The sequence below is a fragment of the Bactrocera tryoni genome, chromosome 3 (genome assembly GCF_016617805.1).
Source record: "Bactrocera tryoni isolate S06 chromosome 3, CSIRO_BtryS06_freeze2, whole genome shotgun sequence".
NCBI lineage: Eukaryota > Metazoa > Arthropoda > Insecta > Diptera > Tephritidae > Bactrocera > Bactrocera tryoni.
The window spans coordinates 9,194,230-9,207,218 of NC_052501.1; the positions used below are offsets into that span (position 1 = coordinate 9,194,230).

The window sequence follows — 12,989 nt, forward strand, 5'->3', positions numbered from 1 at the left end:
CATGGCGTTTATTCGGCTACCTCTGTTAGCTGGCTGTTAGCTGCTTGGTTGACTCACTAACTGACTACGGCGCTGTGACCGTTCACGTTTTGGAGCATCGCCACAAATCCACAGTACTTGGAGATTTCAGTCTAAAATAACGACCGAACTGGTGAACAACCGCTGCGGATACAAATTTTAATTCAATAAAAGTACTGTACTAACGGAAATATAGAAAATTTCTGTTGAACGAAATTTGAAATTTTTTGAATTCGCTTACGTAGGTACGTCGTTATTGTGTTTTCGTGAAAATGGTTTTATTTTAATTTATTTATCAACAAGTGGTTACCTGTGATTGTGAGGGCTGGCTATACTGTTTAAGTATTTAAATAAACATTTTTGTTATTACGAAAATATAAAGCAAAACAAGAAACAAATTTAAAAATAAAAAAAATGTATATGAAATAGTGGCAACTTGAAGTAAAATACAAATAAACCTGTATAGCAATGTTGTGAAAGAGAAGAGATGAGAAAATTTGTCCCGCTTTGGGCGATGCGTTTGTTTTTATCATGGTGATCCAATGCTGCTGTGTCTTGTTTTTATGGTAGCTCGCACTCCATCCTCAAATGTGTTGAAAGCACGATAAGCAATATTGTGATCAACGAACGACAAAACGACGAGGTGTGATGTGTTTCTACAGTATCTTTGCGATTCAGTCATCTATTTTGTGTTCGCTGAGATTTAGTAGCAATTCAAAAATTTACGAAAAAATACGATTTTGAGCGAACTTAATTTGTTTTGAATGAAATTCAAAATACGCACCGTCACAAAAATACGATTGAATATAAGATAATATTGTCGAGAAGGCTTTTAAGTGTACGTAAAAATTATATGATGTCATCGATAATTTGGAATGAAAAAGTTACACAACATTTAAATTAGATTTGGTTTATGCAAATAATTTAAATTCAAAATCGATTTCTATGTTGTACAGTGTTTAATGAACACTTTTGGCATTTTAGGCAATAATCACACACACTCATACGGATATAAACAAAACGATTACGTGTAACTCCAAACGATAACTTCGTATCATACCGTACCGAAGTGGAAGTATATTTGCGTACGTGCCGAAAGTGATAATCTAAAAGTAATTTCAAGCAACAACACCGTCAGCGTACTAAATAAAATTAGTATTAAACACAGCTCTGGAAATCAAAACAAAGCAGAAGCTACATTAAACATAGCGCTGTAGCTAATCTGGGCGTCAACAGCTGGCAAGTGCATTTTTCAGCCACAAATTCATAAAGAAGTTAAGTTTTACCGGCTCTTAAAATGGCGACAAACAGTTTAACATCGTATATAGTTTCCAAATACGAAGGTTTATGCAATTATATGGAGCAAGACACAATTGGCACGCAAGCTGCTATATATGGTACATCCGGTCTAATGCTACTGATTGCATATATTAAACGCAAACCGGCATATTTGGTGCGTCCTTTCAAAAAACCTTCGCACATCCCAGAGAAGTTGATAAATGAACGCATTATGCATACTGGACTAATACGTGAGATAAAAATGAAAGATCAGGATACCATATTGCTCATCAGCCACAGACCGCTTATACCGATATTTGCCAGCAAGGATAGAGTATTGCCCGTTAAGTTGCCCGGCATTAGAGTGAATGGTAATGGTGTATCTTGGTTGCAATCATGCATAGTTGGTCGTCGTGCTACTTTCTTACCACTGGCAAAAAGTAAAAGTGATGATTTTGTTGTGAGTCAACTGTGTTTAGTGCACCCGCCCAAAGGTGGACGTCTAATCGACATATCCGAAACCTTATTGAAATTATGTTTTGCACGCTTTGCGCCCGACGAGGCTGCCGCTGTGAAGCGTAATGCCAAATATTATGATCATCTAAAGAAAGTGGAAGCGAGCGCATTGACAAAACAATCCTGGATGTATTGGTTAGCTAAGCATCCATCACTGTGGAGTATGCTGCTTGATGCAAAGGCCAAAATATTTTCGCGAAAGTCTTTACTGCCGGAACTAGTACGCTAAGGATCCGTAAATATAAGCAAACGTTTGCTGTGTGGTAAACAGCGTTTGGATCTTACATAACGAACTTAAATTTAAACCCTGTGAGGAAAGCCTGCGACTTTTATGACATTATGATTGCGTGCTTCTGCATTGAAAACAATACGTTTTTAGTACTTAGAAATTTTAAGTGCCTACTTTTATGAATGCTTGCATTTGTTTTGCAATTTTTGTTTAATGAATTTTAATTTTTGAGATTGTATACACATTGCTCCACTCACAATCTGGCGCCACTTTAATGTCAATAAATACTGTTTATAAAACGGTAGAAATTATTATTGAAATTCTGGTTTCATTTTTTATTATCCGTGTTATGTTGTCTTTTTTCTGCAGCTGTAACTATAACTCAAAAGTTCGCACAATGAGTTGTGGCATCTCTTTGGTTAAATACCTTTTGTTCTTGTTTAATTTGCTATGTTCGGTAAGTCTTTTTTTATCTCTTCAATCTCTAGATTGGCTGGTATATAAAATATTGGGAGATTATTATTAAATTTTTAGTTTTTAAATTAAATAGAAATATTTTTTAGAAATATGCAAGTTGCATCCGAATTATTATAATTAATAGTAATTATTAGCGCACAAAATGATTGCAAAATTGTGAGATCATCAATTTCTCGATTTGACATAATTTATATTATTCAGTTGTATTTTTTAGCCAGTTTACATTCGACACTGAATTTGGATGCACGAACCTGACCAATTAGCATACTTATTTGGAAGGTTGCGCTTTTTAATTTATAATTCAATTTTAGAAATAGGTGCATATATTCGCATACAAAGGATCGGTATGTGTTTTTAATTTATATTGAAAGTTTCGTATATGTATACAGTGTTCTTATTGGACTTATACCTGGATGTTGTGTTCTTATTAGATTTAAATCTAACTTTATTAAGAAATAATCCAAGCATTCTTTTTGTTTTTGATTTAAAGGCGATTCTTTGTTAATATCTTATATAAAATTCAACAATGATTTTAATTGTGTATAGATTTTATGGAAGCTTTTTCTTATGTACATATGTATATACATACATAAGTAAAATTGTTAATAATATTTTCACAGATCTAGGTATGTATGTATATTTCGAATTGTATAATCACTTTATAATTTAGTAAAACCATAACTTTGTAAAAAAATATTTTCAAAATTAATTGCTGTGTATATAACACAGGTACGAATATACATTTATATATGTATGTGTTAGTAATACTAAGTTGTTTGTAATGATATAAATATGTGTAAATATTTATGTGTATGTATATACAAAATTAAGCCCTAAGCCAGTTGAATTTGAAAACAATTAAGAATGTAGAAAATTTTTTAGCTGCAAAGCGCAAATCTAAGTTCTTTGAACCGGTTTAAATACATATTGTCATGTATGTATGTATTTTTATAAAAGGGGTTCAGCTTCAAAAGCATAGATTTGTTTATGTACAAACATTTTTAACACATACATACATACATATGTATGTAAATATTTATGTCAAATTCTGAAAAACTGGTTTTTAAAAAACTTGTAAATTTTTGTTGAGCTTGAAGCAAATTTAAGGTGTAAAAAAGACATGCAACAAAGATGGCTTAGAAGCAATATTTGAAAACAAGTTTACTTTCAATCCAACGGTAAACGTCATCGTTTTATAAATAACGCATATTGTTTCACTATTGTATAGATACGTAATAGATCTTATACATATGTATATGTACGTATGTATTATATAAGTAAATATTAAATATATACCTTAGAGCATATTTATATGAGAAAATAAGTAATTATATTTGTATTCGCTGACTGAAAATGCAAATATATACACATTTTTTATTAGCTTCGCTTGCGAATACAAATTATTGACTTAGTCGCGGCAATTTACAGTTTGAAGCTTCTCATAAGCGTGACAAATTTTCTTTTCGAAAAATATAAAAACAGACGAGTTTTCAGAACGAAATTATTAAGTTTTTTCTACAAATTTGTGTGGTCCTAAAGCTGGTATTAAGCGGTTTAAAACATTATGTGACTTGTCGTTTCTTAAAAACGGTGCTTCCAGGTATAAGTAGAGTAGTTTTTTGATTAAGCATAATTTCTGATTAATCCATACGAAGAATTCTACAACTTTCTTTATGCTATATAGAAATATTGTATGTAATATTAAAATGATTAGGCATGAGTGGATGATTGAAAATAAATTAATTTATTCATGAATCCAATGTGAGTAATTCAGGCTATTTACGGATATCCAGAGAACTTGAACTTTCAATTAAATTAACGGTAAATTATGCGATTTCTCAATTTTGTGCAGACCACATATGTATATAAGTACATACGTTCATACATTTATTTAAATATGTATGTACTCGCGTCAAGCTTTTTTCGAAAAATTTTGTCAATTAACTAACAACTCACGCCTGGGTTTGCCACAGTTTCGTTCCATACACATGAGACTTAATTGCAATTATTAATAATTACACTTGGGTCAATACGAAAGTCAAGTAAATAATTTAATAGCTATTGTACTGGGTGTGTATAAACATATGTATGTATAACTAGGCTAGACATAACAAAGGTATATTTGTATGTATGTAGATGAATATCTACTAACAGTCTTGGCTTAGTGCTGATAAATTTTTGTAGATATGGTACGCATATGCATATGTACATACGATTTTTAAAATGTGTTTCTAATTTGTGCTAAAGCTAAGCTTCATTTTGTGCTGAGTGAAAAATGAAAGAAGCAACGATTATGTTTGCAACTTATACACATATGTATGTAAGTACATGAGTACATATGTACATATACATAAATATTTGTACGTGCTTTTCAAGAAGTCCATAGTTTAAGGTCAGTCTGAATTAAGTAATACAGTTAATTTTTTGTGAAAATTGAATTGGTTTTGCTCGAAGTACACTTTTACTCAATAGATGAATTATGCATGCACGTACATATATATTATACGTGTATATGTGGGTAAATAGCACATTGAGTGAGGTTATGTAATAAGTTTCTATATTTTTGTATATACATAAGTACGTCACTAATTGTTGAAAATATTATTAGTATTTAGGAGTTATAACTATTTCTTAATATTTACTATTTTTTCTTTGTTTTTTCTATATTTTATGTAAGTACATTTTCATATACATATGTACATATATATTTGTATACATTTTTTTTCTTTAAAGTTATATTGTTAGCTATATTATTATTTTTTATGAGACTCTGTTGTTTAGAGTTTAGTCACATTATTTACTTACTAATGTTATTGATGTTGTTGTAAATTTCTATATAAATATGTATAATGTATTCTAATTGCGTTGTCTAGAAATTGTTGTTTACATTGAATACATACTGGGAAAATGAGCTATTTCTAATAGTGAAGTCAATCATTAGAAAAATAATTAAAATTTGCACGAAAACCGTCAGTAATAAATATAATATATAATATAAAGTATATAATATAAAGTTATAGGTATTATATTGCCAATAAGCATGTATTATTTTCAGGGTTGTAAATAATGCATTCAAAAATAATTTAATTACCATTTGAATTAATTTATTTTTAAATTTTTAATCGCGAAATAATCTTTATTAAAACCTTTATTAAAAATAATTTTTGAATTTCTAATCACACATATCGGATTGAAAAAAATGAAAAAAATGAATATTTAATCCTAAATGCCATATTGAGAAGTAAAACTTGAACTTTCAATTAAATTAACGATAAATTATGCGATTTCTCAATTTTGTGCCTGTGTAATTTGCGTTTTTTGCTTGTGATTACTTTGAGTTAAAAAACTTTTTAAAGTTCTAATCCCAAATATCGGGTTAAACACATTTTTAATCTCAAATACTGGATTGAAAAAAAAAAATTATACCAAAAAATTAAAATTTTTATCTTTAAAACCTAATTAAAAAATTATAATAATTGTTCTAAAATTTCGATTTTCTCGCATTTCCGTACTTAGTGATCTACCATTTTGGTTATCTTTTGTAAAAGGCCTAAAACATTTATTTATTTTAGTTTTTTTTTTGTTTTATTTACAATAAATTGAATTGCTTTAATTATATTATAGTGTTTTAGTTAGAAATATGAAAATCTTTCCTTTTTTAACACTTTTTATTTCAGCTTTTCATTTGAAAAATAATTTATTTGCTACTAAAATGTTTAAGTTAAAAAATCTTTTCTAAACTTTTAATCCATGATGTTTGAAATTAAATATTTGATTTTTAACTTTTAATAAAATAATTTTAAAATTTAATTTAATTTTTAATATTAAATAAAAATAATAATTTTAAAAATTTAAATTAAAATCGAAAATCTTTATTAAAAAATAACTTTTGAAAAATTTAATTTTTAAAATTTTACTTTAATTAATTAATCAAATTAATTATCAATTAAAATTAAAGTAATCTTTTAAAAATTAATTTATAAAAAAATTTAAAGGTTAAATAAATAAACCAATTATTTTTCAAAATAATTTTAAAATTTAGTTTTTAATCTCAAAATCCGAATGAAATCTTTAATTTTTAATCCAAATATTTTGAATAATTTAATATTTTACATATTATGTTGTATACGAAATGTGTGACTTATAACTATATAAATTATACTTTTAAGTAGAAATGTCAATAAATTATTAAATTTTTTTATCAAAATTACAATTAAATATATATATGTATGTATATAGATATGCGGCATATTGCTGATCGTCTTTGGCATCCTGCTCTTCAGCAATATACACAATATCGATGACATAGCGGAGGCAGTGCAAACACAGCAAGTGCCCATTACAATGATCGTTTTGGGTTCGGTGATATTGCTGATCTCCTTCTTCGGTTGCTGTGGCGCGATACGCGAGTCGTATTGCATGTCGATGACGGTAACAAAAACTATCTAAATAATGTTTTTTATTTTCAAAATCTCTAAATTCTCTGTATTCTCTACTTTAGTACTCTGTGCTGCTCTTCGTGCTAATGATCGGACAACTCGCCCTGGTTATATACATGTGGGTACAAAAGGACCGATATCTGGTAATGATGGGCGATGTCGTCGAAAAGGCATGGGCGCGTAGAACTCATAAATCGGACTACATGGATGCCATACAAATTAGTGTAAGCAGCTTTTTATATTAAAAATAAATAAGAATAATAACTGATTTATGAAATTTTATGAAATTCTAGATGGAGTGCTGTGGTAAGAACTCATACATTGACTACTCATTCCAAGGCTACTTTCCACCATCATGCTGCAAGGACAATCGCTGCAGCATTGAGAACGTCTATCGTCGTGGCTGTAAGCAGGCATTCGTCGATTTCTGGGATAAGAACAGTGATGTCATCAAATATGCGGGTCTGGTTGTCGCAGCTATTGAGGTGAGTTTTCAATATCGAAGTAAAAAAATATGTATACCGTGTATTAATATCGGAAAACCGTCTCACTTCCAATCGGCTAAAATTGGAGAATTGGAGTCATCGGGCTCAACTCCAGTATAGCTGCTCGGCTATCAAAAAGAATGCATATCTTTCTGAAGGAAGCTTCGGAATGGTACATCTACTGCTACCTTGGTGGGAACCACTTCCATTTGAAAGACGATATAGTGGTTTATTAGTCTGAAACTAGAGCTCCACCACTTACTCTCCATCTTAACTTCGATCCATCCATGAAAAAGATCACTGCCCCGCTTCTCCAGCGGCTTTGCCTGTCTATAAATCTCTCGCAGGTGTGTGAGCTGAGAAGAAACGGTCAGGAGAAGGTTCTGTGTTTTTGTGTTCTAGATTTTATGGAATGTAAACGAAGCAGTATAGAATTTTAGTGTGTCACTGTCCGAGACCCCTCATGTACCCAGCTACTCTATGTCTAATAACAAATTTTGCTGCCAAACCCTACCAACTATGTCTACATTGAGTGCCATTTTTGGGGTTTTTGTTATGGTATCATAGATGCCGATGAGGGTAGCTTTAGCTGCTTATCTAGATTGGTTTTTAGAACATCCTCTGACAGACAACGGCCTCATAAAACATTGTACGGTTTCATAACACCAGAACACCACTTTTGGTGAGAGACTCTATCACTTCCCATTTACTCGTCTACAACAGTATAAGGCGACCGCAGACTCTAGAGCAAAGGGGAAAGAACGCTACCTTGCGGGGTGCCCGTATTTATTTTCTGAATTGTCCCTCTTCTCTGTAAACAAATATGTATCTCTTAAAAATTTTACTTTCGAACTGTACTGTATATTCTTATCAGTTGTCCAAAATTATTAAAAATTATTAATTTTAATAAAAATATACTAATTCCATATTAAAAATGTTTGCTTTCAGTTTGTTGGCTTCATCTTCGCCTGTTGCTTAGCGAATAATATTCGAAATTACAAACGTCGCTCGGCCTATTGAGTATTTTGAGTATCTGCTACTGCAACAGAATCTCAAATTAATTTTGCAAATATGTATGTATTTATAAAGAGAAACAATAGCGGTAATGTTTATACATAAATTAGTTATATGTATAATCCAACGAAACTGGCAACAAATGTACAATAAAAGTCGAAATTTTTAAACCCGCACACCGTTGCAATTACAAGAGTATACTTACCTTATATATTTATTGTAAGTGTTTTATTAATTATGATACAAATAGCGTTTAAAACTATCAACTATTGAAGAATTGAAAATAAAATTTGTAATTACTAACAAACTTCACAAAAACAATAAGCTTTTTTCTTGGATTCAACTACCATAAGTAACTGAGTGCATTAAACCTTATTTCTCCTCCGAATCTCATTTGCTCCGATATTTATTCGTTTTCCATATCAGCAAAAATATCTCAGCATTAAGCGTCCTGTCTGAAATGAGAAGGTAATCTGGAGGAGGAGGGCTGTTTAAGGAGCGACAGTGAATTTATTATAAATACTATTGGAGAATAACATATTCGGCTTCGCTTCGGATCTTAGTATATTTCGAAATATAATTGTTTTGATTTATTTTTTTTTCTATTAGGCTTGTAACTTTTGCGACTATAGAATGGCATGTGCCATAGAAAATCTGCGTTAATCGTGGCTGTACACTACACACAAAAGTAAAAATATTGTAGCATACATTTAGGCACGATTCAAGCATTTTTCTGTTTTATTTGGATGAATAGATGAAGCCACGATCTCATATATGTTTATGGATGTATGTATATATTACTGCTTAAGAGGTTATATCTACTTGGAAAAAAATTAGATTCAGTGAAAAAAATTTCTTCGAAACGTGTGGACCGATCGACTTGAAATATTCGCACGACCTTCTTAGAAATTCTTGTTAAGTCATGATCGAAGATATTACATTTTTAGCTCATTTTTACATTTTTAGCTCATCAGTTTTACAGTTTCCTGCGATTCCTCTGTGGCCTGGCACCCTAACCGGTCTTATTACAATGGCATTCGATGATGTTAAGAGCGAGTCCAGCCCTGAACGCACTGTAAATAAGTTCAAGCCTAATATCGCCGCTCTGCTATCTGAGTGGCTGGTCACTTCTCTAAAGGAGGCTGTACTCCGGAGCAGTAAATCTACTGCTACCTTAATGGCTGCAACTCTCCATAAAATAAAAGTTTAAATTTCATTTGTTGCTTTCACTCTATAATATTTAATTCAGGCACCAATGAAAATATCGGCAAAACTTTCTGCGAATAGTGTTGCCCTCTCAACTGAAAATCGTCGAAATCGCAACATAACTTTTCAAGACTTCAGATGCCGAATATATAGACCACAGTACTTATGATTGAATTTACCGAAAATTTTGTTCAATCTGTGAGATATGTAGATGAAATTCAGAGCGTGTCTAGGAATTTTCATTAAAATATGGACTTTATAAGTATTGGCAAGTAGAGTGTAATTTCGAGGCAGCGGAAATGGTTATTTATGCCGCCTATTACAATGCTCCATTACCCTAAAAATTCGTATATTTGTTTATACTTCGTCCTGCCATAAGTTTTGTTACAAATTCAAGCTGTTATAAATATGAAACTATACAACATTTTTTAATAAAGTTACCTTTAATAAGCGGTGTTCAAAATTTTATTCGAAATAGTCACCTTATGCTTTCCCACAAGCCCTAAATTGATTCGGCCATTGATTAATAGAGATCATCTCCAATAAGCCTTTACAATGATCTGGTCGAGATATTCATTTTCCTCGACAAAATTTTCAGTTTTCTAAGAGGATTTCTTCGAATGCATTCGAAAACAATTTTTAGGGGTGAATTGATTCAAAGCACTTCTCTGCATCAGCTGTAGACGTTTGAGAAAAACGATCAATAGTGTTCATAAATTTCACTTGCGCTTTTTTTACACTTATGGTGTAACATGGGTTCATGGGTTTAAAAAAATCGATTTTTTTATTGTCTTATTAAACACCGCTAAAATAATATTAATAAAATTTTCAAATTAATTCGAGTAATAGTTTCGGAGATACAGCCTTGAGTACTTGTGCGCTCCAGGCTAGCTAGGTAAGTGCGCCGTCTTTAAACGCGTTTTTCTCGAAACTGTGTTTTTGAAGTCGGTTGGCAAGACTTCTCGTGGACTACTCAACCGATATTCATGAAATTTTCCAAAGGTCTTTGAGATACAATTCTTAAAGACTTGTACGAAAAATGTATGGCAAAAATCCAACTTTCAGTTTTTTCTCTTCGTACAAGTTCTAAGTTAAGGTTTTAACTAAAACACGTATTTTTTCACTTTAGATGATCTTGAAAGGAGTCAGCGGATCTTTTCAGAGGGGTCGCCGGAAAAGGCGTCGCAATGGCCGAGTGCAGAAACTGTCAAAAACTGTAAAATTAATCATTATCAATTGATAACTAAATTCGGCTAAATCAATTTGGCACTTGAATTTTCCCAAAATAGTGAAATAAATTAGACAAACTGTTAAATTTGATAAGGAAATAATAAAACAATACAAATACCTTTCCAAATTAGTACAAAAAATAAATAACTTTTCTTAGAAATTCATCAATAAATTTTATCGCTAAGCAAAAATTGATTATTTCGCCACACATACACATTAGAGCGGATCGATATTTTACTATAAAATCGCCCATGCGGGGAATGTTCTACTGATCATTCTGAACAACTTTGCTTCAGAGACTACGAATCCAAAACTGTAAGGGAGTTAGTTTATATATATTTTCGATCTCGCCGATTCCGACAAATGATCAATAGTAAATTTTTTTGGAATATCTCAAACTGCGAACTAATTTTTAGAATCTCAAAAAAATTTCGACATATAACAGGACAAGGGGATGAGTGACTTGTAGAATTTGTTTTTTGTTTGTCGAGAAAGGACTTTACTTCTCAGTTGCCTACTCAATCCGAAGTAACACATGTTGGCAAGAGTTATTCTGCATTGGATTTCGAGGCTAACGTTGTTGTTGGTGTTAATACTGGTTCCAAGATAGACGAAATTATCTACGACATCGAAGTTATGACAGTCAATAGTGACATAGGAGCGAAGTCGAGAGTGCGACGACTGTTTGTTTGATGACAGGAGATATTTCGTCTGGAGAAAGCAGAACTAATGGCGCGATTGTTGAAGCCAATGATGTCGTTGTTATTGGCGTCCACCAGCAGTTGAACACTCTTGTAGAAAATTGTACCTCTAATTAGCTTTGCAGCTTGAATTTTTTTTTCCAGAAGTAGTTTAGTCACACGATAGGTAATCGCCTTGTTTGAAACTTAGTTTGGTATTGAACGGCTCAGAGAGGTCATTTTTGATCCTGACGGAGATTTTGGTATTTCTCATCATCAGTTTACGCAGCCGTATTAGTTTTGCGGGTATACCAAATTCAGATGAAGCGACATATCCTACTATATTGTGCAGTAGAAGTTTTCGAGAGAAAGGTTCTGCGGAAGAGTTATGATCATTTGCGCGTTGGCAACAGCGAATATGCCAGTTAATGGCTGTACGAGATATACGACGATATTAACATAGTTCAGCGATTTAAGAGACAGCGGTAACACTGGCAAAGTCATGTCGTCCGAATGGATGAAAACACTCCAGCTCCACATACGCGATTTTTTCGTTTCTTTGGCTGCCTATAAATCGACCCGCTCTAGTAAAATATACGGAGCAGTTCTCAAACAAAATAAAGGTGGAACATTTATGAATCACGTCCAATCTCATCGCGCTGTTAATTATAGAAACTTAGTAGCATATACGCGCTTACTCATACATATGTACATATTTGCTCTCCATAATACATATTTTATATGTGTAGATTTATAATTCATAACTTTGCAATCGGAGAATGCGTCACAACTTTTCATACGGTGTCCATTGAACCGCCAATAAACACGTAAGTTATATTGAACCACTCGCATATATGGTATACAGGTATATGGTACTTGAACACAATTGATGTGTGAATATTAGGGTGTGCAATTTTTAGGTAACTTTCTTTCACTTTTTTTCAACCAAAAACAGGCTAAAAACTTGCAAAAGGTAAATAAAACAAGTTAGGAAGGGCTAAGTTCGGGTCGAACCGAACATTTCAAACCCTTACACTATTTCCAATATTTATTGTAAAAAAATAATTGAAAAATCATCCTTGCCGGGGATTGACGCTCTATAAAAATGCCCAGACATATTTTCTTTATACCGTGAACTATTTTGAATATCCAAATGTATGAATTTTTTTTTGAAAACTTAACTATTGTCAACGCCTAATATTAATGTTAAGAGCTTGACTTTTAACAGCTTATTTTTTACCCTCGTGTAAGTTTTTAGCCTGTTTTTTAGATGAAAAAATAAAGCTCCTTAAAAATTACCCACCCTAGTATGTATGGTATACAGATCATATTGGGTATTCCAAAGGGGGATTTTTTGCCCCTAAGGACTTCTGTACTGAATTTGTCATTCTTCTTTTTAAAGCTGGAGACAACAACA

The 12,989-nt window shown here is 31.9% G+C and overlaps 2 protein-coding genes across 2 annotated transcripts; both read left to right on the forward strand.

Moving 5' to 3' along the window:
• The first annotated feature begins 91 nt into the window (after window positions 1–91).
• LOC120770516 (23 kDa integral membrane protein) lies at window positions 92–8,665 on the forward strand. Its single transcript, XM_040098054.1, has 6 exons — window positions 92–263; window positions 2,411–2,498; window positions 6,758–6,949; window positions 7,020–7,181; window positions 7,251–7,442; window positions 8,391–8,665. Exons 2-6 carry the CDS (start codon window positions 2,439–2,441, stop codon window positions 8,460–8,462), a joined length of 678 nt encoding a protein of 225 aa, XP_039953988.1. The 5' UTR covers window positions 92–263; window positions 2,411–2,438; the 3' UTR covers window positions 8,463–8,665.
• Window positions 712–2,361, forward strand: LOC120770515. The gene is made up of 2 exons (XM_040098053.1): window positions 712–856; window positions 1,003–2,361. Exon 2 carries the CDS (start codon window positions 1,316–1,318, stop codon window positions 2,039–2,041), a length of 726 nt encoding a protein of 241 aa, XP_039953987.1. The 5' UTR covers window positions 712–856; window positions 1,003–1,315; the 3' UTR covers window positions 2,042–2,361.
• Window positions 8,666–12,989: the final 4,324 nt, after the last annotated feature.